Raw genomic sequence first — 24645 nt, 5'->3', positions numbered from 1 at the left:
GCCACATAACTAGTACAGTTATATGTACCGACGATTTTTTCAATTAACTTGGCTTTAAGTGGTAGACAAAACCTGTAAATGTCGTTTTGGAAAAAATACGCAAAAACTGCCAAAGACGCATGTGTCGTAACTGATGTGATTCATCAGTAAGTGAGGTCAAATGAGTTGTAGAGACCGATATCAATTTAATATTAGTTTTTGAAAAATGTCTCTGTTTTTCTTGCAATTGTATCAGCTGGTGTCTAGCCCCTTTAAAGTCGGTGTCCCATCAATCTCATTAAAATCATATCGTGACGTTCACTTAATTTCATTACGTTATGCACATAGCGTAACGTCGTGAGGCGTGTATTAGGGATCTGATTTTAATGAGATTGGTGTCCCATCAACGCTGTATATAACTTTCTTGGCCGATTTTTACCTAATTTCAGATTTTCAAAACTTAAACGCCTTTTTTTATTGTATGAAATAGTTTAGCAAACTAATGATGGTTACAATTTATGCGTTTATTAATATTCCAAAGTTTCGTAAGTAATCAACCGATTTCTGAAAAGATAAATGTAATATATAATGATTTGTTAATTTCCCGTCTTTCGCGTTAAGCGGGAACCACGTCAACAATATATGCGTTAGTTTGGACATTAATAACAATATATTTGGGGCGGTCGGAGAAGGGGCAACAGGCTAGTTCAGTCGGTAGGACCAATGTGGCTCACTTGTAGGCGCGTTCATTGCATGGGTTGGGGGTTCAAGTCCTGGTAGGCGCATTTCTAAGTACTAGTATATCAAAAAGGTTCTCCTGTTCCGGGCGGTTTAAAAAGCAAAGACTCTTCCACATTGAGAATTATCAGAATTAGACGTAATACAATCTTGCAAAACAATGTCCCGTCTTCTCATTCTAGACGTAGGACATCAACTTTATATGCTTTGGTAAAGCTATTTTAGGTGACTGTTCGGCTAAGTCAGTCGGACAGATCGTCGTCGTTTCATTGTAAAGCGAGTCCATTGCACGGGTTGTGGGTTCGAGTCCCGGTCAGGGCATTTGTAATATATTGTATTAAGAATGATTCTCCTAGGCTTGGTTTAAAGATTTTCGTAAACATGGATCCTGACATTTAATTACACGTCACCTAGTCTGAAGGTAATTTATACAAATACGAAAGGTGTTCTCTTCAATATGGCCTTCAATTGATATCATATTTAGACATATCACCGTACGTGCTCGTTTTCCGGCGGAACTGGTGCCGTAAGAAACACTCCAATGACTTGCAGTGCGATGTAGATGCCGGCAAGCAGGAAGAACACGCGTGGTACCCGGTCCAGCAAAGCCTGGTCAGTGAAGTAGCTGTAGAAAGGCTCAGATGTCTTAATTCATTTAAAATTACACTCTTATTTAAAATCAATACATACACATGTAAAACAAACATAAATTTTGAGTGATACACCCTCAACTACTTACTAAATAATACATTCATGGGAAACGTTAATTACTGTTAACAATATTATAACTGTGGATTTAATAGCTTAAAACGCAATCATATTAAATGATTGGTGAATGCTTAAAGATTTCCTGCGATTTACTATGGTCTCATAAGGTAGCAATACCAGGTGTTCTGCACATTTCTTTTAAATTAAACTAGGTATCTTTCATAATCATCATTATTTTCATTTGTTCATCCTTTTGAGTATATTAAAACAATTGTATTAAATATGTTAACTCTTAATGGGAGTAATAGTGCATCGATAAATACATGAAATACATTTTCAGAAAAATGATAAAAATCAAACTACTTTTCAATACGATTTACTGTTCTATCTTTTTAATATAATAGACGAGACCAACATTTTGCGATTATTTCTTGGCGTGCTAGGGGTTCTTTCTGCTGACTAGTGTATTGTTTCGGTATTTTGTAACTGAAGAATATCGCCCTGTCTGCATTGTCTTCTAATGCCTATAAGTGTGTTTCAGAAGAAAAAAAGAACTATGTAGAAGTAACCAGATGTGAATTTCAAGTGTAATTGTTACTATTAAAAGAAAATGCTAGGGATTTTCAAGAAGTCGAAGGACTTCTTTTGATATTTATTTTTAACTTTATGAAGTATTTAAATCAAGCTTGGCTAGTACAATCACTGCCACGTCCGTTATCAGCTAGATTGAGCAAAATACTAAATTTGTCAGTCTGATGTGCTGCTGACTTCACGCTGCCAGGCTACCACGCTGCCAGTCTGCTAATGTACGCTGCCAGTCTGTTGGGCTGCCAACTTCACGGACATAATTTGCACTATGTTTTTGTAAGATGGGCATAAAACGCTGGGACGGCGTACGACACATAACGATGTGATGATGTTAAATCATGCATGAATATTATTTATCAACCATATTTTGTCCATGCATTATGTATGTGATATATCAGTTTTATGCCAGGCCCCAATTTTTCGAAACATCTAATGTCTCCTATAAAAGGAAGCTAAGCTCACACTTTTTCTTTCAATATATATTTACGTTATATATACATTCTCAACAGCCAGAAGGAGATCCATTCCTGATAAAAAAATCTCAGAGAAAGAAGTGATTGAAATAAGGTTCTGTGCTACAAAAGGAATCTCGTCAACACGTTTTGCACTTTTTAATGTTATTTCTGCATAATTACAGAATTGAATGCTTTAATATGCTTAGTATTATTCCATACTAGGAAACAACAATAGTAATTTATTTTCTTTATAAACAATTTGAAGCTGTATTATCAACAAAGTGATACAACTTATTGAACAATCATTTTGACTTTCGCCACATTGAGGCATCAAAAATGGAGGTTGATTTACTAAAATGAAAAAAAAATGTGTCTAAGTAGAATAATGCCTTGCTTAAAATCTACACAACAAAATAAATATGAAAAAAGTCAACGAACTTCTTGTACATGCATCGTGAAAATACTCACTCGTTGTCGTTGATCTGTATGTTGTCGGGGTTAATGTAGTATGTTATAATTAGATTAAACACAAACGCCCCGAGCCCAAACCCGCCCACAATCAATCCAACGGCGAGTGCTGGACGGGCGGGCATCCACTGCAAGAAATCAAGCAACAAAGGGATATACGAAGTTTAGGGCTTGGAAACAGCTTCTGCGAAATTTACAATTCATATTTTTTAAAGTCTCCAAACGAAATTATGAAAAAATGAATCATGATATGTAAAGAAAAGACAAAGGCTGTCGGTCAGATTTACAACATATATTTACCTACATATCTAAATAACAAATAAATCCCCAACATTTAAGCCACATTAGGTGTGGCAAACATACACACCAGCATCCTGAAGCCTGGTACTGTATCTGATAGATAGCATGGGCAAGCGGAGTGCACGCCAAAGCTCGACCGTGTTTAGTTTCTATTAAATCTTTAATTTATTTTGTGTCTTACTGTACATGAACATTAAGTCATAGCCAACAAATTTCTACACAACCAAAATTGACGACGCTGAATACACTTATACCGAACAAACCATGAGCGAAAACTCACAATTATTCACTGTAAAGGACATTATTTGAAGGTTATGTGAATGAAGGTTATTTGAAGATTCGAATGTTGGTTCCTACAGCCTAGTGGTTGAGCGTTCGTTTCAAGTGCTGATAGTTGGGCGTTCAACATTTGCCACACCCAGACCACGGTGTACCTCATTCCGCTTCATTCACTCCTCTACTTTCTGTACTTGACTAAGAATGGCAGTCACTCTTATATAATGCCACTAATGATATGTTTGCACAAATTTAGGTCATATGGCATCATGGCGAGGTCAAATGGAAAGTGGCAGATAATTACAAAGTTTAACAAACCCGAATGTTTACGAACCTTAGCAGCGTTCTGTACCGGAGGTCCATACGCCATAAAGGTTCCCAAGTTGGTAATGAACCCGTATGTGAGAGCCACTATGTACAGCGACCGCTGGATTGCGAAATACGTCAGCAGTACACCAGAGCTGAAGACACAAGACAGAGAAACTAATCGGTGGAATGGCTTGATAAATGTTGAGACAAGTGTAAGATTATTGCCATACAAACATTTTTAAGCCACTAGTAGACTCGTTTTCCAATGAACTCGTGTTCAACTGACCGTTCAAAACGGTTATCCCATCATTTATCGGTCAAGCTATTTTTATATATGATTGGTCTTCTTCTCTTGTTTGTATTTGTGACTTTTTCGTGTACGTGGTATTTGTACGGTATTATGTACCATGTTCAGTGTAGTTCGGTCGCTAAAATTCTGCCTCTTAACAGGGCTTGATTTTTAACTTTGGCTACTAGGCTTGTCCCTGTAGTTTTCATTGCATGATTGTTAAACTAAGCCAGCCCTCATTTGTGTACAGCGAATTTTGAATGGCGAATTACGTCTTCGTCACACCAATGCAGTAATAAACAGAAGGGATAAACTAAACGGAATACACGCTTGTAAAACTCCGTCACCGCAACTTAAGTACAGCGACTTCTGAATGACGAAATACGCCAACACTGCCTAGCTGTGAAAATAAACGGCAGAGAAGAAAAATAAGCGGCAAAATAGCTTGGTATATTTGATAACCGCATTTTTGTTCGATAATGGCTATATATTTTGATAGTTGTCACAGCGGGATTGGAAATTGACTTTAATAATGCTTACGGTAAAACAGCAGGTTCAAGAATACATGTAAAGCACTTATTTTATTTTAATTTTCAGGCATTTTCTTTTAATTGTCAGGACCATGGGATCGGAGCCATACCGATTGGTCCTTATACAAGTTACATTTATAAAATAAAATAGCATCAAGTAATCAGAAGTTTCCACTCATTCTTATGTGAATTCTTACAACACACGAAAAGCGCAGATGGAAGCATAATCTAGGTAATTTGATGGTATAGAATTTGATTAATAGTTTGACAAAGTAAAGAGCAGATAGTGCATGAAATACTTACGTGTGCACATTAATCAAGTGTTGTCTCCCGTATAAATCCTGGATGGGATACACAGAGATGACGGATCAGGGGTTTCCATTTATTATCAACCAAGCCTTAGTGTTTGAAAAAGTTGAAAAGTATCGTAGAATGCCATGCCAAACCTATTTTTATAATATATGTAAAATGTGAATCATTTAAATTTATGAAATAGTTTCTTAAATATGTGTATTTTATATTTACTTTAGGAGAGGGAACATGGAAAATGAAAAACAGAAGGGCCAGGTGCCCAATGAATAGTGGGAAGCTTTCGAAAGTTAAGAGGCCTTTAATCTGAACAAATTTATCCGAAAAGGGGAACTTTTGCAAACCTTTCAATTATCAATTTGAAGATTTGTAGCACAAACACTGCAATTTGAAAAACGATTTAAAAAAAAAAGTTAATGAACTAAAACGAAAAAGGAATTAAGGTGTAACAAGTTGTAAGGAAACAACAACAAAAAGGAAGTGTGTGATGATCGATTGCGACAATAGTATACATGACATATGGAACGTTGATGAGATCGATCAACAGATTGACATTCCAACCCGAGTAACCTAAGAGTCAACTGCTGGCTTTTAAAGCTGCGCTCTCACAGATTGAACGTTTTGACAACTTTTTATTTTTTGTCTTGGAACGAGCCAATTTTTGCGAAAATCCATGGAAGGCAGTTATATAAGACAGATGACAAAAAATTAGAACGCAGATTTTTATATACATGTTCAAAAATTGATGTTTTATGCCTATTTCTTAAACCGTTAGTGACGTTAAAAATTTGCTATCTGATGTTTTGTCAGCAGCATTATATCATTGGTTGGCAGATATTTACGCAAAAATTTGCTCTTTTCAAGACAAAAAATAAAAAAGTTGTAAAACTGGTAAATCTGTGAGAGTGCAGCTTTAACATAAAGTCGAACAATGCTTTACTGGGGATTCGAATACCGGTGAATAAGTCAGTGAAAAGGTTGCTAAAACAGTAAACAAAGCATTGAGATCGTCAAGGACAAATGAAAAATGTATTCGAAAAGAATAAAGGACCGGGAAGCAACAACAACTTACAGGAACCACTGGTTGAAATTATGATGTATGAGCAATTAAAAATACCACAAAAATTGAAGACGCCAAAAAGCAAAATCAGAATTTTATGATTAATCAAGCCATGTATGCAATCCAGAACGACAAACATATAGTTACTCAACAAGTGGCCGAGTATGAAGGGGTAAACTTTTAAGATAATGGCAAACAAAATAAACATTTGGAACGGCCAAAGGAAATATATAATTGAAAAAGAACTGGTTTGAAATTTCTGAACGTTGTGCGACTCGGAAAATAACATCAGCGGAAAGAGACTGTTCGGGGAAGAATTTACTGAAAAAGTAAAGACACTGAATGCCACACAGGTCAGTTTAGTTCTCTAACTAAGCGACTCCTTTTTAGAGAAACGCCATGGCAATAAACAGTTGCCCAACCTTAACCAATACAACAAGAAACCCCATGTATCAAAACAAACAACAATATCATGCCGCACATGCTTCGAAAATATCAGGAAATGCTGCCAACAGCTTTCGAAAGCAATATCCAAAACAGCAATTTCCTCGGAGTTAGCCAACACTGGACCAAGTGTTATAAGTACATTTCGATCAAAATAAAATTTAAATTTTCAATATACATTGACAAAAACATTGACAATTTCAAAGCAAGAAAAACTAGGATATTAATTAACAACTGGACTAAGACAACGAACAATAATTGGATTTTTAAAAATGTTTATGGGAATTCATAAGAACTCAATCGATATCCATTACAATCCAGTGTTCACAAACGTTTAAAGTTTTCGGACACTGAACAGCAAAAAATCCAATCCAATATAAATAGATTGGCACTGATGTTATTGACATGGTTTAAAATCTTCCAAACCAGGTTAATTTATAAGTAATATTTTTATTTGGGAAAATAGCTTATTGAGCTGATGTTTCTTGTAAGCATATACCCCACTTTAAATAAAGATACTTGTATCTTGTATATTGTATTTTCTTCATTGCAAAGAACGATTACAAAATAGAGTAATACAAATACGTCTCAAGATATCCCGACGCTGATGCTTTGCAATTGATGCTCTCTCATTGAAATAGAAAGATCGTTGCTTCTACTGTTTTCCTTTCCAGTCTCATTCTCAAAGAGCTGCAGAAACTGAAAATGTATGTCGGGGAAGCGGTTCTACTGGCTCCAATTTGGAAAACAAATAACTAGTGGCCAAAAAAGTTGGGAATTCTATTGAAACCATACATGCAACTTACGACAGCACGGCGAATTCTCAGAATGACACAACAATCCAGATGCCCGGCATCCATTGAAAATTATGAAACTGGCAGCGTTCCTATAGTATCATGGATATTTAAGGAAACAAATTTAACTGCAGATACTAATGGTGTAATTTTATGTTTGTGGCGAAAATCTACATAAAAGACATAAGCATATTTCTCAACAAATGGTTTTCTTTAGTTCTCAACGACATGTTGATCCATTAGCACCTACTAGGATTACTTTTATTACATTTCTAACCAGCATTTAAATCAATGAAATATTCAGCCATCTATATTGCACTATCGGCAGTTAATCAGTTTTAACTATGTGCAAAGGGGGACATTTTTGCTAGTTCACATGTAGTTAACAAATGAAATGTATATTTGAACTGAGGTCGCTTATCCCTGAACTGAATTGCAAAACATTAAAGATGCACCCTTATTACCAATTAAGATTTACCACAACTAATAATATTGTTTGAAAGAAATGAGGATAAAACTCGGTATTTCTTTCTAATAAGACTATAGTAGACCAATGTTAAGCTTTAACCATTCACCAATCTTTTAATATTTTTGCGCTTTCTGTTATTCAATACACGGTTACAATCCTGTTATCAATCATTTATATTTTCCGTAAATGCATTATTTAGCAAGTAGTTAAAGCCTTATCAACCAATATTGATGTTTGTTATACATGTGTATGTATTGATTTGGAATAAGAGTGTCACTTTAAATCTTCACACTCTGATAAAACATTGCTGACAAGGATATTATGTGTGCTATTTTTATTATTAACTGCCCATATATGTCAATCCTTACATATGATGAATGATAATGACACATCGTTTATTAAAACAATCTAGACCAGGTTATCACTTTCCTCCAATTTAACTATTTTCATATCCGAACAATGATAAAGTTTGCATTGTGACGACGTTTAAAGAATATCTATCTAGAATACAATAATTACGGGGTTCACGGTTAGTATTTCAAAAGCTACACAAAAGAGTTTCAATAGAAACAATCGCTCGCTGTACAGAGCAATTCTTAAATAAGGCTGGATTGGCATTACATTACAAAAACTAGAAGCGCCGCAATGCGACGAAACCAGGTTTTTGTTATGGGCAATCAGAAATTATAGCCAATTAATTTGTTGTATGAGCAAGTTCAATCTGGAGCTTCATATAAGCTATATTCACACTAAGATTCATCACTATCCATCAATTCTTACTAAGTTGATGGGCAGAAAAACATTTTTTCTATTTTTAGGAACAGTGACCTTGACCCCACCTCCCAAGCTAGCTCTTTACATCAGCTACCTTCGCTCTAAGTTTCATCAATATCTATCAATGCTAACTAAAGTTATTGGACAGAAACCATTTTTCTATTTTTAGTAACAGTGACCTTGACCCCACCCCCTCAAAAGAAATTCCAAGCTTGCTCTTCACATAAGCTACTAGTACCTACACACAAAATTTCGTCAATATCTATCAATCCTAACTAAAGTTATTGGGCAGAAACCATTTTTAATTTTTTAGTAACAGTGACCAAGACCTTAGCCCCACCCCCCTCAAAAGCAATCCCAAGCGAGCTCTTTACATAAGCTACCCACACACCAAGTTTAATCAATATATATCAATACTATCAAAAGTTATTTAGCAAAAAACATTTTTCTATTTCAAGTAACAGTGACATTGACCGTAGCCCCTCCCCACTCAAAAACAATCCCAAGCTAGCTCTTCACATGCTACCTACACACCAAGTTTCATCAATATCTGTCAATCCTAACTAAAGTTATTGGGCGGAAACCATTTTTCTATTTTCAGCAAGGCCTAAAAAAAAATACATTTGGTTCGGGTTACCCGACCCTGTCTACAGAATAGGCGCCGACCCTACCGTTTTTAAAGTCAATTTGAAAAAAAAATGAAAAAGTAAAAAAAAAAAAAAAAAAATCTTTTTTTTTAATTGCTTTTCACTTTGTAGTTGAACACCTTAAATGCTAATACAGAAGATAACTTTAACACCATTATCCAATGATAAAAATTACATTCTTATATAAAGCCTAATAAATAAATAAAAAAGCCTACCTACCCTACCTGTTTTTGAAAAGGTTGACCCTAACCAAACAATTTTTTTAGGCCTAATTGTGACCTTGACCTTAGCCCCTCCCCACTCAAAAGCAATTCCAAGCTAGCTCTTCACATGAGCTACCTACACACCAAGTTTCATCAATATCTATCAATGCTAACTTACGTTATTGGGCAGAAACCATTTTTCTATTTTAAGTAATAGTGACCTTGACTTTAGCCCCTCCCCCCTCAAAAGCAATCCGAAGCTAGCTCTGTACATAAGCTACCTACACACCAAGTATTATCAATATATATCAATGCTAACTAAAGTTATTGGGCAGAAACCATTTTTCTATTTTAAGTAACAGTGACCTTGACCTTAGCCCTCCCCCCCCCCCTCAATAGCAATCCCAAGCTAGCTCTTCACATAAGCTACCTACAAACCAACTTTCGTCAATATCTATCAATCCTAACTAAAGTTATTGGGCAGAAACCATTTTTCTATTTTTAGTAACAGGCGACCTTGACCTTAGCCCCACCCCCTCAAAAGCAATCCCAAGCTAGATCTTCACATAAGCTACCTACACACCAAGTTTCATCAATATCTGTCAATGCTAACTAAAGTTATTGGGCAGAAACCATTTTTCTATTTTAAGTAACAGTGACCTTGACCATTTTTCTATTTTAAGTAATAGTGACCTTGACCTTAGCCCCTCCCCACTCAAAAGCAATCCCAAGCTAGCTCTTCACATAAGCAACTTACACACCAAGTTTCGTCAATATCTATCAATGCTAACTAAAGTTATTGGACAGAAACCATTTTTCTATTTTTAGTAACAGTGACTTTGACCTTAGCCCCACCCCCACAAAACTAATCCCAAGCTAGCTCTTCTCATAAGCTACCTACACACCAAGCTTCATCAATATCTATCAATGCTAAATAAAGTTAGTGAACAGAAACCAATGTTTGACGACCGCCCGCCCGCCCGCCAGCCCGCCCGCCCAACGACAACCTCATTCTAATAACCCGGTTTTCGTTGAAAACCTGGTTAACAATTATGTACGGGCTGCATTCACTAGCATTGCAAAACAAAGAGGTTTAACACTGAAGTCAATCATTGATACAGCATGTTTTACATTTATTAAGGATTGTTGGGATAAGAGTGAGGTTTGTGCACACAAACTGGTTTAAACACCCAGTAAATTTACATTTTACTGACCGTTCCAAGGCGGTACCTAACAATTATAATATAATATATATGTAGTATGTATGCATTGTGCTGTTTGTGGAATTTTGTGCTGTTCTTCTATGTTTCTTGTCTGTGATTTTGTGTTCTATGTCTTTGGCGTTTGCCCAGTGCCACTAAACTGGGTTTATGTTTAAACTTTTTGCTACTGAGCTTGTTTCTGTAGCTATTGAGTTCTGCCTCATCATTTGCACGGTTTCATAATGAACCGCTACAAAAAGTGATCATTCATATGCTGAAAAGTTGCTGCAATTATTTCAAAACAATTAGAATTTACAAGTGGAGAACAATACATTTTATGTGCTTTGTTGTCATTTCCATTGAATTGTGCCTTGCATGTTATGTAATCTAGAATAAAAGCCATATAGTGCTGTTTTGTTTTGTTTAGCATATACAGTAGAAACTCACTAAACCGGACAAGGTCCGGACTGGGCAAAATTTCCGGTTTAGTGAGGATTCCGGTTTAGTGAGGATTTGATGTACGGAGTACGTTTACTCAAAATATTAACTGAGTTAACCTTTAGACATGATTAAAGCACATGCAAAAGTGATAAACATAATTAAACATTTCTGCGTTTTTATAATCATCTTTTTTTCCAAGTCTTAGAATAAAACAACTCACGAAAATGACCTGTAGTACAATATTTTACACATTAACTACTCTAAACTTCTGTGTATTCCATCAAGGAGTTATACGGGAGACACAATTGAAGGGTTAAACGATGCTTATCGACAAAGAAATATGAAAACTTCTGGAAGAATATCATACCTCCCCACCCTTCTCTGTATATGGGGTGAGTTCATTCGCTTATATTAAATATGTTGGTGTGGACTTTAAAGTGGCACTCTTATTCAAAATCAATACATGCACATGTATAACAAACATCAATTTTGACTGATGACTCTTTAACTACTTACTAAAAATGCATAGATGGAAAATATTAATTACTGATAACAAGATTGTAACCGTATAAAAGCAGAAAACGCAAAAATATTAAATGTTTGGTGAACGCTAACAGATATTGTAGTCTACTTTAGTTTTATAATGTAGAAATACCGTGTTTTATGCTAATTTCTTTCAAATTCAACTCGGTATCCTTCATAAGAACCATTCTTTTCGACATTTATTAATCCTTTTTGGAATTTTAAAACAATATTATTAATTGAGGTAAATCTTATTTGTGAGTAAGAGTGCATCTTTAAATATTTGGTGTGAATTTTATAGATTGATTTGCCTTATCAGTATAGCTACGTGATCTCTGTGTAATCCCTCCAGTATCTTAACAGTAGCTTAGTTTAACCTTTCAAATTACCAGGAAAGAGATCATACAGTATAATACCATTGATTAAATACACGTACATACATTTATGATTTATGATTGACCACCAAACCAAAACAGCCCTTACCAAAACAGCACACACCCAATTCCAACAGCGATTCTCACGCCGTGGTTCCGTTCTATGTAGCTTCCAGTGATGGATCCTATTGGCGCGGAAATGGCGGCTGCGTTCATGATCCACGAGTTCTGGGTGTTTACTAGCCAAGTCTCTTGTGTCCGGTTTCGCAGGTAAGACATGATGTAAGGGCTGATATTGCCTTGCAAATCATGTTTAAAAAATTAGGACAAGGAATTAGACAAGCTCATCACAGCGATTTCTTGCTTTAAAGGCCTAGTTTAATCCTTCTATAAGTTACCCCACCCCTCTAACCGTGTATTGTACATAAACGCTGTGTATTGATCATAATCTAATTGCCTAATTGTCTTATCAGATCTCCGAACTGAATACCTTGCTCTGCAGTTTTGGAGGTTTTATTAAAGAAATGAACCCTAAATGGCCCTGAACCAATAAACAAATAAACAGGAAATTGGCCCTTACTGTGACATCAGTGCAATTAGCAGGAGATGCACAGCAGGGGATTGTCATGCCAAACATTCTTAAAACTAGGTCTTTAACTGTACAATAATCACTGCTGTCACGCATTTCACGTGACGATGGTCGATTTCACGTGACTTCCTTCAAACAATTTTTTGTTCTTTCATTTTATTAATATATATATATATTAATTCATTTTAACAACGTTAGTTAATGGAACTTGTTAAAATACTCTATAAAAACGTGTAAAATAAACAGTTAAGAAAACTTATTTTAATGAAATCCATGTATTGAAGGCAGACATCTTGGCTGCCCTTTTAGGGAAATAGCTGTATGGAATATTGGGGTGAACGAAGGGTGGGATCGTTGATAAGCATCGGGTGACTTGTGTTGATTGTCCGAACCCATCGGTCAAACATAACATTGTATGGAATGATATTGCCTGGAAATTACCTTTGGGTAGGGAAAGCGGGAGCGGTACGAATTCAAGGGTACATGTATTTGTTATTGATTACAAACTGATTTGTTCTTGTCAAAACATACATAGTTACATCGGGGCCTACGGCAGCACAATTTGACGAAAGTGCTCGATATTCCTTGTCTTATTCAGATCAGGTCTGTTATTGCCTGCAGATACAATTTTAAGTTTTTTTAACTGCTGTTAATGATAGACATGCTCTTTATGTTGATTTGTCTGGTTAATTGGCGTAACAAATTTGAAAGAAGCGCTGGGATATAGGGAAAAGGGGATATGGAAAGGGTTAACAATACACGAGTTCTTGTTGCACATGCGTAAACTTGGTAGAAAAGACTTACCGAATGCATAAAAACTTCCTAGACAAAGGTGTATAAGGAAGCCTCCGAAAATAACAATATTCCGTCGAGCCGTGTACGTCATACTTTCAAACATTTTAATTTAGCTCACGTTCGCCTTTATTTATTTCCCCACTTTTTATTTCATATAATGTTTATTTCTCAAAGTTTATTTTTACGTTATGGACAAATAATTGTGTGCGCTTTAATAACAAACGCATACGATTTCGCATGAACATTCAATGGTCAGGGGCGTAGCTTGACCTCTATTCATGTGGATTCATAATTGTGTTACGAGGTTTTGGGGTATGCCCCCCTCGGAAAAAAATGAAAACCATTGTGCAATTTGGTGCATTCTGGGCGTTCTGATGTGCTTTATTTAGTACTGAAAAATGAGCAGTTTTAGGATCATGTAGTACAGTACGCATACTGCAACTTTGGCTGTTTTTTTATGTTTGTTTGTTTTTTTGTCAGAATCATGTGGACTAAGCCACGTGCTCGCGTATATGCAGCTTCGCATACTGCAACTTTGGCTGTTTTTTTATGTTTGTTTGTTTTTTTGTCAGAATCATGTGGACTAAGCCACGTACTCGCGTATATGCAGCTTCGCATACTGCAACTTTGGCTGTTTTTTGTTTGTTCTTTTTTTGGCAGATTTATGTGGAATCAGCCGCGTACTCGCATATAGGCAGCTACGCATACTGCAACTTTGGCTGTTTTTTGTTTGTTCTTTTTTTGGCAGATTTATGTGGAATCAGCTGCGTACTCGCGTATAGGCAGCTACGCGCCTGCACTTGTTAAAGGTTTTGCAACCTTGCAGTTATCATCAACTATCTAATCAATACGTGTAGCGTATCAATGCAACAGGAAGTGGACAGTGTTTGTCAACACAAACTGCACGTACGAATAGTTTGTTTTTTTTCAATAGGAATGTAATAATTTAATGGATTTTTACTTAACTTTAATACTTTAGATTTTATTACAAGTTCAGAATTTATTTACAGAATATCCAGAAGGTCATAGACCCTGTGAAAAAAATAAATACACTATAATTTTAAAAATTCAGTTATCAAACAAAGTATGTAATTTTTGTTGTATGTATATGCTGCCTTTAACTACTGACACTAGTCTAGCAAGATAGCCTTGTTGTTAAATTTGACTGATATGCAACTATATATACTATATGCAACTACATGTATATATAGAGTATATGCAACTATATATACTATATGCAACTACATGTATATATAGAGTATATGCAACTATATATACTATATGCAACTACATGTATATATAGAGTATATGCAACTATATATACTATATGCAACTACACGTATATATAGAGTATATGTAACTATATATACTATATGCAACTACACGTATATATAGAGTATATGTAACTATATATACTATATGCAACTACACGTACATATAGAGTATATGTAACTATATATACTATATGCAACTACACGTATATATAGAGTATATGCAACTATATATACTATATGCAAGTACACGTAAATATAGACTATATGCAACTACACGTATATATAGAGTATATGCAACTATATATACTATATGCAACTACACGTATATATAGAGTATATGCAACTATATATACTATATGCAACTACATGTATATATAGAGTATATGCAACTATATATATTATATGCAACTACACGTATATATAGAGTATATGCAACTATATATACTATATGCAACTACACGTATATATAGAGTATATGCAACTATATATACTATATGCAACTACACGTATATATAGAGTATATGCAACTATATATATACTATATGCAACTACGTGTATATATAGAGTATATAAAACTATATATATATACTATATGCAACTACATGTATATTTAGAGTATATGCAACTATATATACTATATGCAACTTCACGTATATATAGAGTATATGCAACTATATATACTATATGCAACTACACGTATATATAGAGTATATGCAACTATATATTAAATATGCAACTACATGTATATATAGAGTATATGCAACTATATATACTATATGCAACTACATGTATATATAGAGTATATGCAACTATATATATACTATATGCAATTACATGTATATATAGAGTATGCAACTATATATACTATATGCAACTACACGTACATATAGAGTATATGCAACTATATATACTATATGCAACTACATGTATATATAGAGTATATGCAACTATATATACTATATGCAACTACATGTATATATAGAGTATATGCAACTATATATACTATATGCAACTACATGTATATATAGAGTATATGCAACTATATATACTATATGCAACTACACGTATATATAGAGTATAAGCAACTATATATACTATATGCAACTACACGTATATATATAGTATATGCAACTATATATATTATATGCAACTACACGTATATATAGAGTATATGCAACTATATATATTATATGCAACTACACGTATATATAGAGTATATGCAACTATATATAGTATATGCAACTACACGTATATATAGAGTATATGCAACTATATATACTATATGCAACTACATGTATATATAGAGTATATGCAACTATATATACTATATGCAACTACACGTATATATAGAGTAAATGCAACTATATATACTATATGCAACTACGTGTATATATAGAGTAAATGCAACTATATATATACTATATGCAACTACATGTATATTTAGAGTATATGCAACCATATATACTATATGCAACTACACGTATATATAGAGTATAAGCAACTATATATACTATATGCAACTACACGTATATATATAGTATATGCAACTATATATATTATATGCAACTACACGTATATATAGAGTATATGCAACTATATATATTATATGCAACTACACGTATATATAGAGTATATGCAACTATATATACTATATGCAACTACACGTATATATAGAGTATATGCAACTATATATACTATATGCAACTACATGTATATATAGAGTATATGCAACTATATATACTATATGCAACTACACGTATATATAGAGTAAATGCAACTATATATACTATATGCAACTACGTGTATATATAGAGTAAATGCAACTATATATATACTATATGCAACTACATGTATATTTAAAGTATATGCAACCATATATACTATATGCAACTACACGTATACATAGAGTATATGCAACTATATATACTATATGCAACTACACGTATACATAGAGTATATGCAACTCTATATATACTATATGCAACTACGTGTATATATAGAGTATATGTAACTATATATACTATATGCAACTACATGTATATATAGAGTATATGCAACTATATATATACTATATGCAACTACATGTATATATAGAGTATATGCAACTATATATACTATATGCAACTACACGTATATATAGAGTTTATGCAACTATATATACTATATGCAACTACATGTATATATAGAGTATATGCAAATATATATACTATATGCAACTACATGTATATATAGAGTATATAAAATATATATACTATATGCAACTACATGTATATATAGAGTATATAAAACTATATATACTATATGCAACTACATGTAAATATAGAGTATATAAAACTATATATACTATATGCAACTACATGAATATATAGAGTATATAAAACTATATATATACTATATGCAACTACATGTATATATAGAGTATATGCAACTAAATATACTATATGCAACTACACGTATATATAGAGTATATGCAACTAAATATACTATATGCAACTACACGTATATATAGAGTATATGCAACTATATATACCATATGCAAAAACTACACGTATATATAGAGTATATGCAACTAAATATACTATATGCAACTACACGTATATATAGAGTATATGCATCTATATATACCATATGCAACTACACGTATATATAGAGTATATGCAACTATATATACCATATGCAACTACACGTATATATAGAGTATATGAAACTATATATACTATATGCAACTACACGTATCTATAGAGTATATGAAACTATATATACTACATGCAACTACATGTATGTATAGAGTTTATACAACTATATACACCATATGTAACTACATGTATGTATAGAGTATATGCAACTATATACACCATATGCAACTACATGCATGTATAGAGTATATGCAACTATATATACTATATGCAACTACATGTATATATAGAGTATATGCAACTATATACACCATATGCAACTACACGTATATATAGAGTATATGCAACTATATATATACTATATACAACTACATGTATATATAGAGTATATGCAACTATATATATACTATATACAACTACATGTATGTAAAGAGTATATGCAACTATATACACCATATGCAACTACATGCTTGTATAGAGTATATGCAACTATATATACTATATGCAACTACATGTATATATAGAGTATATGCAACTATATACACCATATGCAAATACATGTATGTATAGAGTATATGCAACTATATACACCATATGCAACTACATGTATGTAAAGAGTATATGCAACTATATACACCATATGCAACTACATGCTTGTATAGAGTATATGCAACTATATATACTATATGCAACTACATGTATGTATAGAGTATATGCAACTATATACACCATATGCAACTACATGTATGTATAGAGTATATGCAACTATATACACCATATGCAAATACATGTATGTATAGAGTATATGCAACTATATACACCATATGCAACTACATGTATGTAAAGAGTATATGCAACTATATATACTATATGCAACTACATGTATATATAGAGTATATGCAACTATATACACCATATGCAACTACATGTATATATAGAGTATATGCAACTATATATACTATATGCAACTACATGTATGTATAGAGTATATGCAACTATATACACCATATGCAACTACATGTATGTATAGAGTATATGCAACTATATACACCATATGCAACTACATGTATCTATAGAGTAAATGCAACTATATATACTATATGCAACTACATGTATGTATAGAGTATATGCAACTATATACACCATATGCAACTACATGTATGTATAGAGTATATGCAACTATATATACTACATGCAACTACATGTATGTATAGAGTATATGCAACTATATATACTACATGCAACTACATGCATCTATAGAGTAAATGCAACTATATATACTATATGCAACTACATGTATGTATAGAGTAAATGCAACTATATATACTATATGCAACTACATGCATGTATAGAGTATATGCAACTATATACACTATATGCAACTACATGTATGTATAGAGTAAATGCAACTATATATACTATATGCAACTACATGTATATATAGAGTATATGCAACTATATACACCATATGCAACTACATGTATGTATAGAGTATATGCAACTATATACACCATATGCAACTACATGTATATATTGAGTATATGCAACTATATACCCCATATGCAACTACATGTATATATAGAGTATATGCAACTATATACACCATATGCAACTACATGTATATATAGAGTATATGCAACTATATACACCATATGCAACTACACGTATATATAGAGTATATGCAACTATATACCCCATATGCAACTACACGTATATATAGAGTATATGCAACTATATACACCATATGCAACTACACGTATATATAGAGTATATGCAACTATATACCCCATATGCAACTACACGTATATATAGAGTATATGCAACTATATACCCCATATGCAACTACACGTATATATAGAGTATATGCAACTATATACACCATATGCAACTACATGTATATATAGAGTATATGCAACTATATACCCCATATGCAACTACACGTATATATAGAGTATATGCAACTATATACACCATATGCAACTACACGTATATATAGAGTATATGCAACTATATATACTATATGCAAGTACATGTATATATAGAGTATATGCAACTATATACACCATATGCAACTACATGTATATATAGAGTATATGCAACTATATACACCATATGCAACTACACGTATATATAGAGTATATGCAACTATATATACTATATGCAAGTACATGTATATATAGAGTATATGCAACTATATATACTATATGCAACTACACGTATATATAGAGTATATGCAACTATATATACTATATGCAACTACATGTATATATAGAGTATATGCAACTATATATACTATATGCAACTACATGTATATATAGAGTATATGCAACTATATATACTATATGCAAGTACATGTATATATAGAGTATATGCAACTATATATACTATATGCAAGTACATGTATATATAGAGTATATGCAACTATATATACTATATGCAACTACACGTATATATAGAGTATATGCAACTATATACACCATATGCAACTACACGTATATATAGAGTATATGCAACTATATACCCCATATGCAACTACACGTATATATAGAGTATATGCAACTATATACACCATATGCAACTACACGTATATATAGAGTATATGCAACTATATACCCCATATGCAACTACACGTATATATAGAGTATATGCAACTATATACACCATATGCAACTACACGTTTGTATAGAGTATATGCAACTATATACACCATATGCAACTACATGTATGTATAGAGTATATGCAACTATATACCCCATATGCAACTACACGTATACATAGAGTATATGCAACTATATACACCATATGCAACTACACGTTTGTATAGAGTATATGCAACTATATACACCATATGCAACTACACGTATATATAGAGTATATGCAACTATATACCCCATATGCAACTACACGTATATATAGAGTAACTGCAACTATATACCCCATATGCAACTACATGTATATATAGAGTATATGCAACTATATACACCATATGCAACTACATGTATATATAGAGTATATGCAACTATATACACCATATGCAACTACATGTATGTATAGTGTATATGCAACTATATACACCATATGCAAATACATGTATATATAGAGTATATGCAACTATAAATACTATATGCAACAATATATATACATGTGTTGTTGCATATATATATGCAACTTTTTTTGGGGCGCATTTGTCAAAATCGCTCGACGTAACATTAACGAACAGGACATTTGAAAAATCCTCGATTGTCACTGGCCGTCACAAAAAATTCAACGCTATTATATTTTATAACATTATTTTTCTTGTTCAGTAGTCATTAATACCAAGTTTTTTGGTTTGTTTAATATTCCAACAGTTATCTCCCGTAGATGAATTTAACGTACAATAACATAATTATCTTGTCTTCCGATTAAAGGTCAATAACAAGACCACAATGTCTTATCAACTCACATTTAACAACTCGTGGTCCTGTTTTATCGGCTAAGTTTAACAATGAATAGAGCACACACATTGTTATTCTTACTATACGGATTCTTCTTGCAATGTGGCGCCCGAAAGAATGTATTGTTTATCATCGTGGATGACCTCCGCCCTGACCTCGGCTGCTTCCGGGGCGCCGATTTCCCGACCCATGACGATCCGCCGCCACACACGCCCCACATGGACGCTCTGGCCGGAAGTTCCCTTCTCGTGCGCCGCGCGTATGTGCAGCAGGCCGTATGTAGTCCCAGCAGGACATCCTTCCTAACAGGTTACATACTACTTATTGTTTATAGGTTTTCGTCTTTACTTTATAGAGTTTAAACTCGATCGGGGGAAATAACCAATAAAAACATTAACTTTTGCAAAATCTGTACGCCTAAAATAGGATTCAATCACCAGTCATTGAAATAAGAACTCCGTAACATACAATCAAAACTCGCTATGTCGATTTCTTGGGGACCTCGGGGAAAACTTCGAGATAACGAATATTTAATATAACATACAAATTACCAATCTCTAACTCATCCCAAACTATTCGAAAAAAGTTCGACATAACCACAACATCGAGATAACAGAGTTCGACATAACGGGTTTCGACTGTTACATAAACATATAGCAAAAAAGTGTTTTATCGGCTTCTTAATTTAATTTCTTTTTGTTCTTTTTTGTTCTGATGTTCAAAGTCAACAGATCAAGGTATTGTCAAAGCTTTGATTGTGTTCTAGGCTTCGTCAGCGGCGGTGTTCGAAACAAACTTTAACCTAAGCCATAGCTCAACGTATGTTCAAGATATTCATATCAAATATGGGTGGGATGTTATGAGAGACCCAATGTACATGTAGTATAGTATGTAGTCCCTTTAATCATCGTCAAGTTAGGCCCCTTGTTAGACTGAGAAATAACATCAACAGACGAACGGTGGAGTTCGCTCCGCAGCGTTCTTGTCGTAAATTCAGTGTGTTGTTATAAACATAAAGAAAAATTGTTACTGCTAGTGTATCACAATTAGAGAAACAAAGGATAAAACAAATCATACATACTTTAACACTAATCCAATGTCGTCCGTTTAGCGAAGTGATGAGCTCACTCGCTTTTAACTATGGCGTCCCGGGTTCGTTTTCCGGACTTGGCGTACGTATAGATATGTGTGGTTCGTGGTTACTAAGCCAGACAAGTGGGCTTTCTACAGGCACCCCCCCCCCCCCCCCCACAACACAAAAATTCTCACGCAAAATATCGGATAAGAGTCTTTTATATTAGCATAAATTAATATTACTTTCTCTACAATCATTGAACTTTTCGAAACTTTTCTCCAATGACACTTGCATTTATCCAGGCCGGCGACCGGACACCACGCGCGTGTACGACCTGGAGACGCATTTCCGGTCTGCGGGCGGAAACTTCACCACTCTGCCACAGTACTTTCGGAATCATGGCCGCAGGTCTATCGGCATCGGCAAGATCTTTCATCAGGTAGTCATAATATCGATGATCGATTATAATAAAACAATCTACCGATCTATAATCGATATCTGATGTGTCAAAGTCATCTTGATTTGTGATTGTTGAAAGTTATCCGCACAGTTTTTATAAAACTAATTGTGTGTTGCATTTGTGTTATTGGTTCTTTAAACACAAAAAAAAAAACATACAGTCGAAATTCGTTTTGTCGAACTCTGTTATTTCGATGTTCCGGTTATGTCGAACTATTTCAAATAATTTGGATTGAATGAGAGATTTGTGGTATTTTGTTTTTTAACGTGTGCGCGTTATCTCGAGGGTTTTTTCTTAGGTCACAACGAATTCGACATTGCAAGTTTTGACTGTATGTTCATATTCCTATGATTTGAAATATTCCATTGTATTTCATTTTTGAAAGGCATTTTTCGGAAATAAGCCCTTCAAGATAATATCTGACGTGAAAAGAGATTTGTATACATTATTTCTTACTTTTCATTGTTTCCACAGGGCATTAAAGACCCCCTGTCCTGGTCTGAGCCCGACATCTACCCCGGCTCTTCCAACTGGGACCGGCAGAATGCCTCCTGGCAGTTCGTGCCCGATAATCTTCTCCATGCCAATCCCCTTATCGACTACAAGATAGCCCAGAGCGCCACCAAGAAACTTGGCGAGTTCGCAACGGGCGGGAAATATGCGCACACCCCATTCTTCCTCGCCGTGGGGTTTATTCGCCCCCACTTGCCGTTTGTCTCGCCGGCATCCTTCGGTGACCTGTATCCCTTAAACACTTTGAAACTTCCCAGCAATAATAAAGCACCCGTGGGTATGCCAGAAGTCGCCTGGTTTAAGAGTAATGAGATTCGAACACAGTATGAAGATATTCATAGGTCAAGTTTTACTGGCGAAATCAACAATACGATACCAAACAATATTGCACTAGACTTAAGACGGGCTTACTACTCGGCGGTGAGTTGGGTAGACTCCCAGGTAGGTGTAGTTCTAGACGAGCTGAACAGACTGGGCCTCGCAGATAGCACAGTGATTTCACTAGTTGGCGACCACGGCTGGCAGCTGGGAGAACACGGCATCTGGGGGAAATCTACCAATTTCGAGCTGGCTACCCATGCTCCGATGATGCTGAAGATTCCCGGTTTAACTGACTCCGGCCTTAGCACCAGGCGTATTGTGGAGTTTGTGGACCTATTTCCAACGTTGGTAGAGGCTGTAGGCTTGCCCAAAGTTTCCATTTGCCCCGAAAATTCAGCCCATGTGAGCACATGTACGGAAGGGGAGAGTTTCATGCCCCTCGTTCACAACACGTCAGCAGACTGGAAGCATGTCGCGTTTTCTCAGTACCAGCGGCACCAACACCGAACGAACATTATGGGCTACTCGCTCCGCACGGAGCGCTACCGCTACACTGAGTGGCCCGAGTTTTCCTACCAGACTTTCAAACCCGACTGGACCAAGCTGCATGGTGTAGAACTGTACGATCACACCGTAGACCCTGACGAGAATCACAACAGGGCTGACGACACCGCGTATGCCACGCTGCGGGCAAACCTTAGTTGGCGGTTACATGCCGGCTGGAGGCACGCCAGTCCGTCCCTACATCAGGCCGGCCCGGCGTTAGTTGGGTGAAGTAACAAGACATACTTTTGTGTCCATCTTGACTTAAATGTCATTGTGACTAGGGCTTCATTATCACACAAATTATTAAATCAGTTTACCCCATAAGCTCCTTTTCTACACCACACAGCACGGCATGATTCAAAATTTAACATTTTAGTCTTTCTCAAAGTATATTCCCTTCTATTTCAATTTTTAATGGAAATATTCTATAGCAAAAATTGCACAACAGTTTTCAATATTGATCTTATCATCATCCTTAGACATGCCTCAGTGACTCCATTCAGCCTACTGGTCAGCTAAATATACAGACCAATCAAACCACTTTATTTCTAATCTTAATTTTTAATTGAATCTAAGTTGCTCATTAAATAGGGCGCTGGTTAATTTTCTTACAGAAACCATACAATACGTCTATAAATAATATGTTTTATTATTTGTTAATATGTTTTGTCTGTTTGCATTATATATACGATTAAAAAATGTTCTCATTTTAGACAATGCTTTAGTATTTCTGGAATTTCGAGGTATTGTATTTTAAAAGTCTATACTTTTGAGATGTTAATAAGTTGAAATTGAATTGGTATCTATACAATAAATGTATAAATCATACTGAAATGTTGCTATGGAAGGGATTGTCAACTACGTCACTAAATTCTGCCATGTGTACCACACATTATCTTGAGGGGTCGTACAAACATGTGTCATTGTTAGGAAGCTTAATGTAAAATATTAAATTACAAATTATATATCTCCTTATTACCAGTATCTAAATTCCATATACTAATAAATTATTATAATTGTGACTTTGTTGTTTGGTATCCGAGGGAAATGATAATTAACCAGTGTTTCCCTCATGATTTATTTAAGGGATGTCGGGTGTTTTTAGTATTTCATTCACCGA

At 34.5% G+C, this 24645-nt stretch overlaps 2 protein-coding genes across 2 annotated transcripts; one reads left to right on the top strand and one right to left on the bottom strand.

Annotated features, from left to right (window-relative positions):
• Nucleotides 1–2995: 2995 nt before the first annotated feature.
• LOC128220780 (monocarboxylate transporter 9-like) lies at nucleotides 2996–13476 on the bottom strand (the record flags this gene model as incomplete). The annotated part of the gene is made up of 4 exons (XM_052929306.1): nucleotides 13273–13476; nucleotides 11989–12178; nucleotides 3847–3973; nucleotides 2996–3064 (listed from the first exon to the last, which is right to left on the bottom strand). Coding segments are annotated over exons 1-4 (480 nt in total), but the record flags the coding sequence as incomplete, so codon positions are not given.
• A 7184-nt stretch (nucleotides 13477–20660) lies between these two features.
• Nucleotides 20661–24212, top strand: LOC128219353 (iduronate 2-sulfatase-like). The gene is made up of 3 exons (XM_052927160.1): nucleotides 20661–20919; nucleotides 21988–22124; nucleotides 22620–24212. Exons 1-3 carry the CDS (start codon nucleotides 20661–20663, stop codon nucleotides 23751–23753), a joined length of 1530 nt encoding a protein of 509 aa, XP_052783120.1. The 3' UTR covers nucleotides 23754–24212.
• The last annotated feature ends 433 nt before the right edge of the window (nucleotides 24213–24645 follow it).

This window comes from Mya arenaria, chromosome 15, assembly GCF_026914265.1.
Source record: "Mya arenaria isolate MELC-2E11 chromosome 15, ASM2691426v1".
Lineage (NCBI taxonomy): Eukaryota > Metazoa > Mollusca > Bivalvia > Myida > Myidae > Mya > Mya arenaria.
This window is presented reverse-complemented; position numbering and strand designations above follow the sequence as displayed.

Excerpts from the sequence above, each read along its gene's own strand:
- LOC128219353 (XM_052927160.1), top strand. The coding sequence starts at position 20,661 with ATGAATAGAGCACACACATTGTTATTCTTACTATACGGATTCTTCTTG. Across the intron at positions 20,920-21,987 it reads CAGGACATCCTTCCTAACAG|GCCGGCGACCGGACACCACG; the intron begins GTTACATACTAC and ends GCATTTATCCAG. Across the intron at positions 22,125-22,619 it reads TCGGCAAGATCTTTCATCAG|GGCATTAAAGACCCCCTGTC; the intron begins GTAGTCATAATA and ends TTGTTTCCACAG.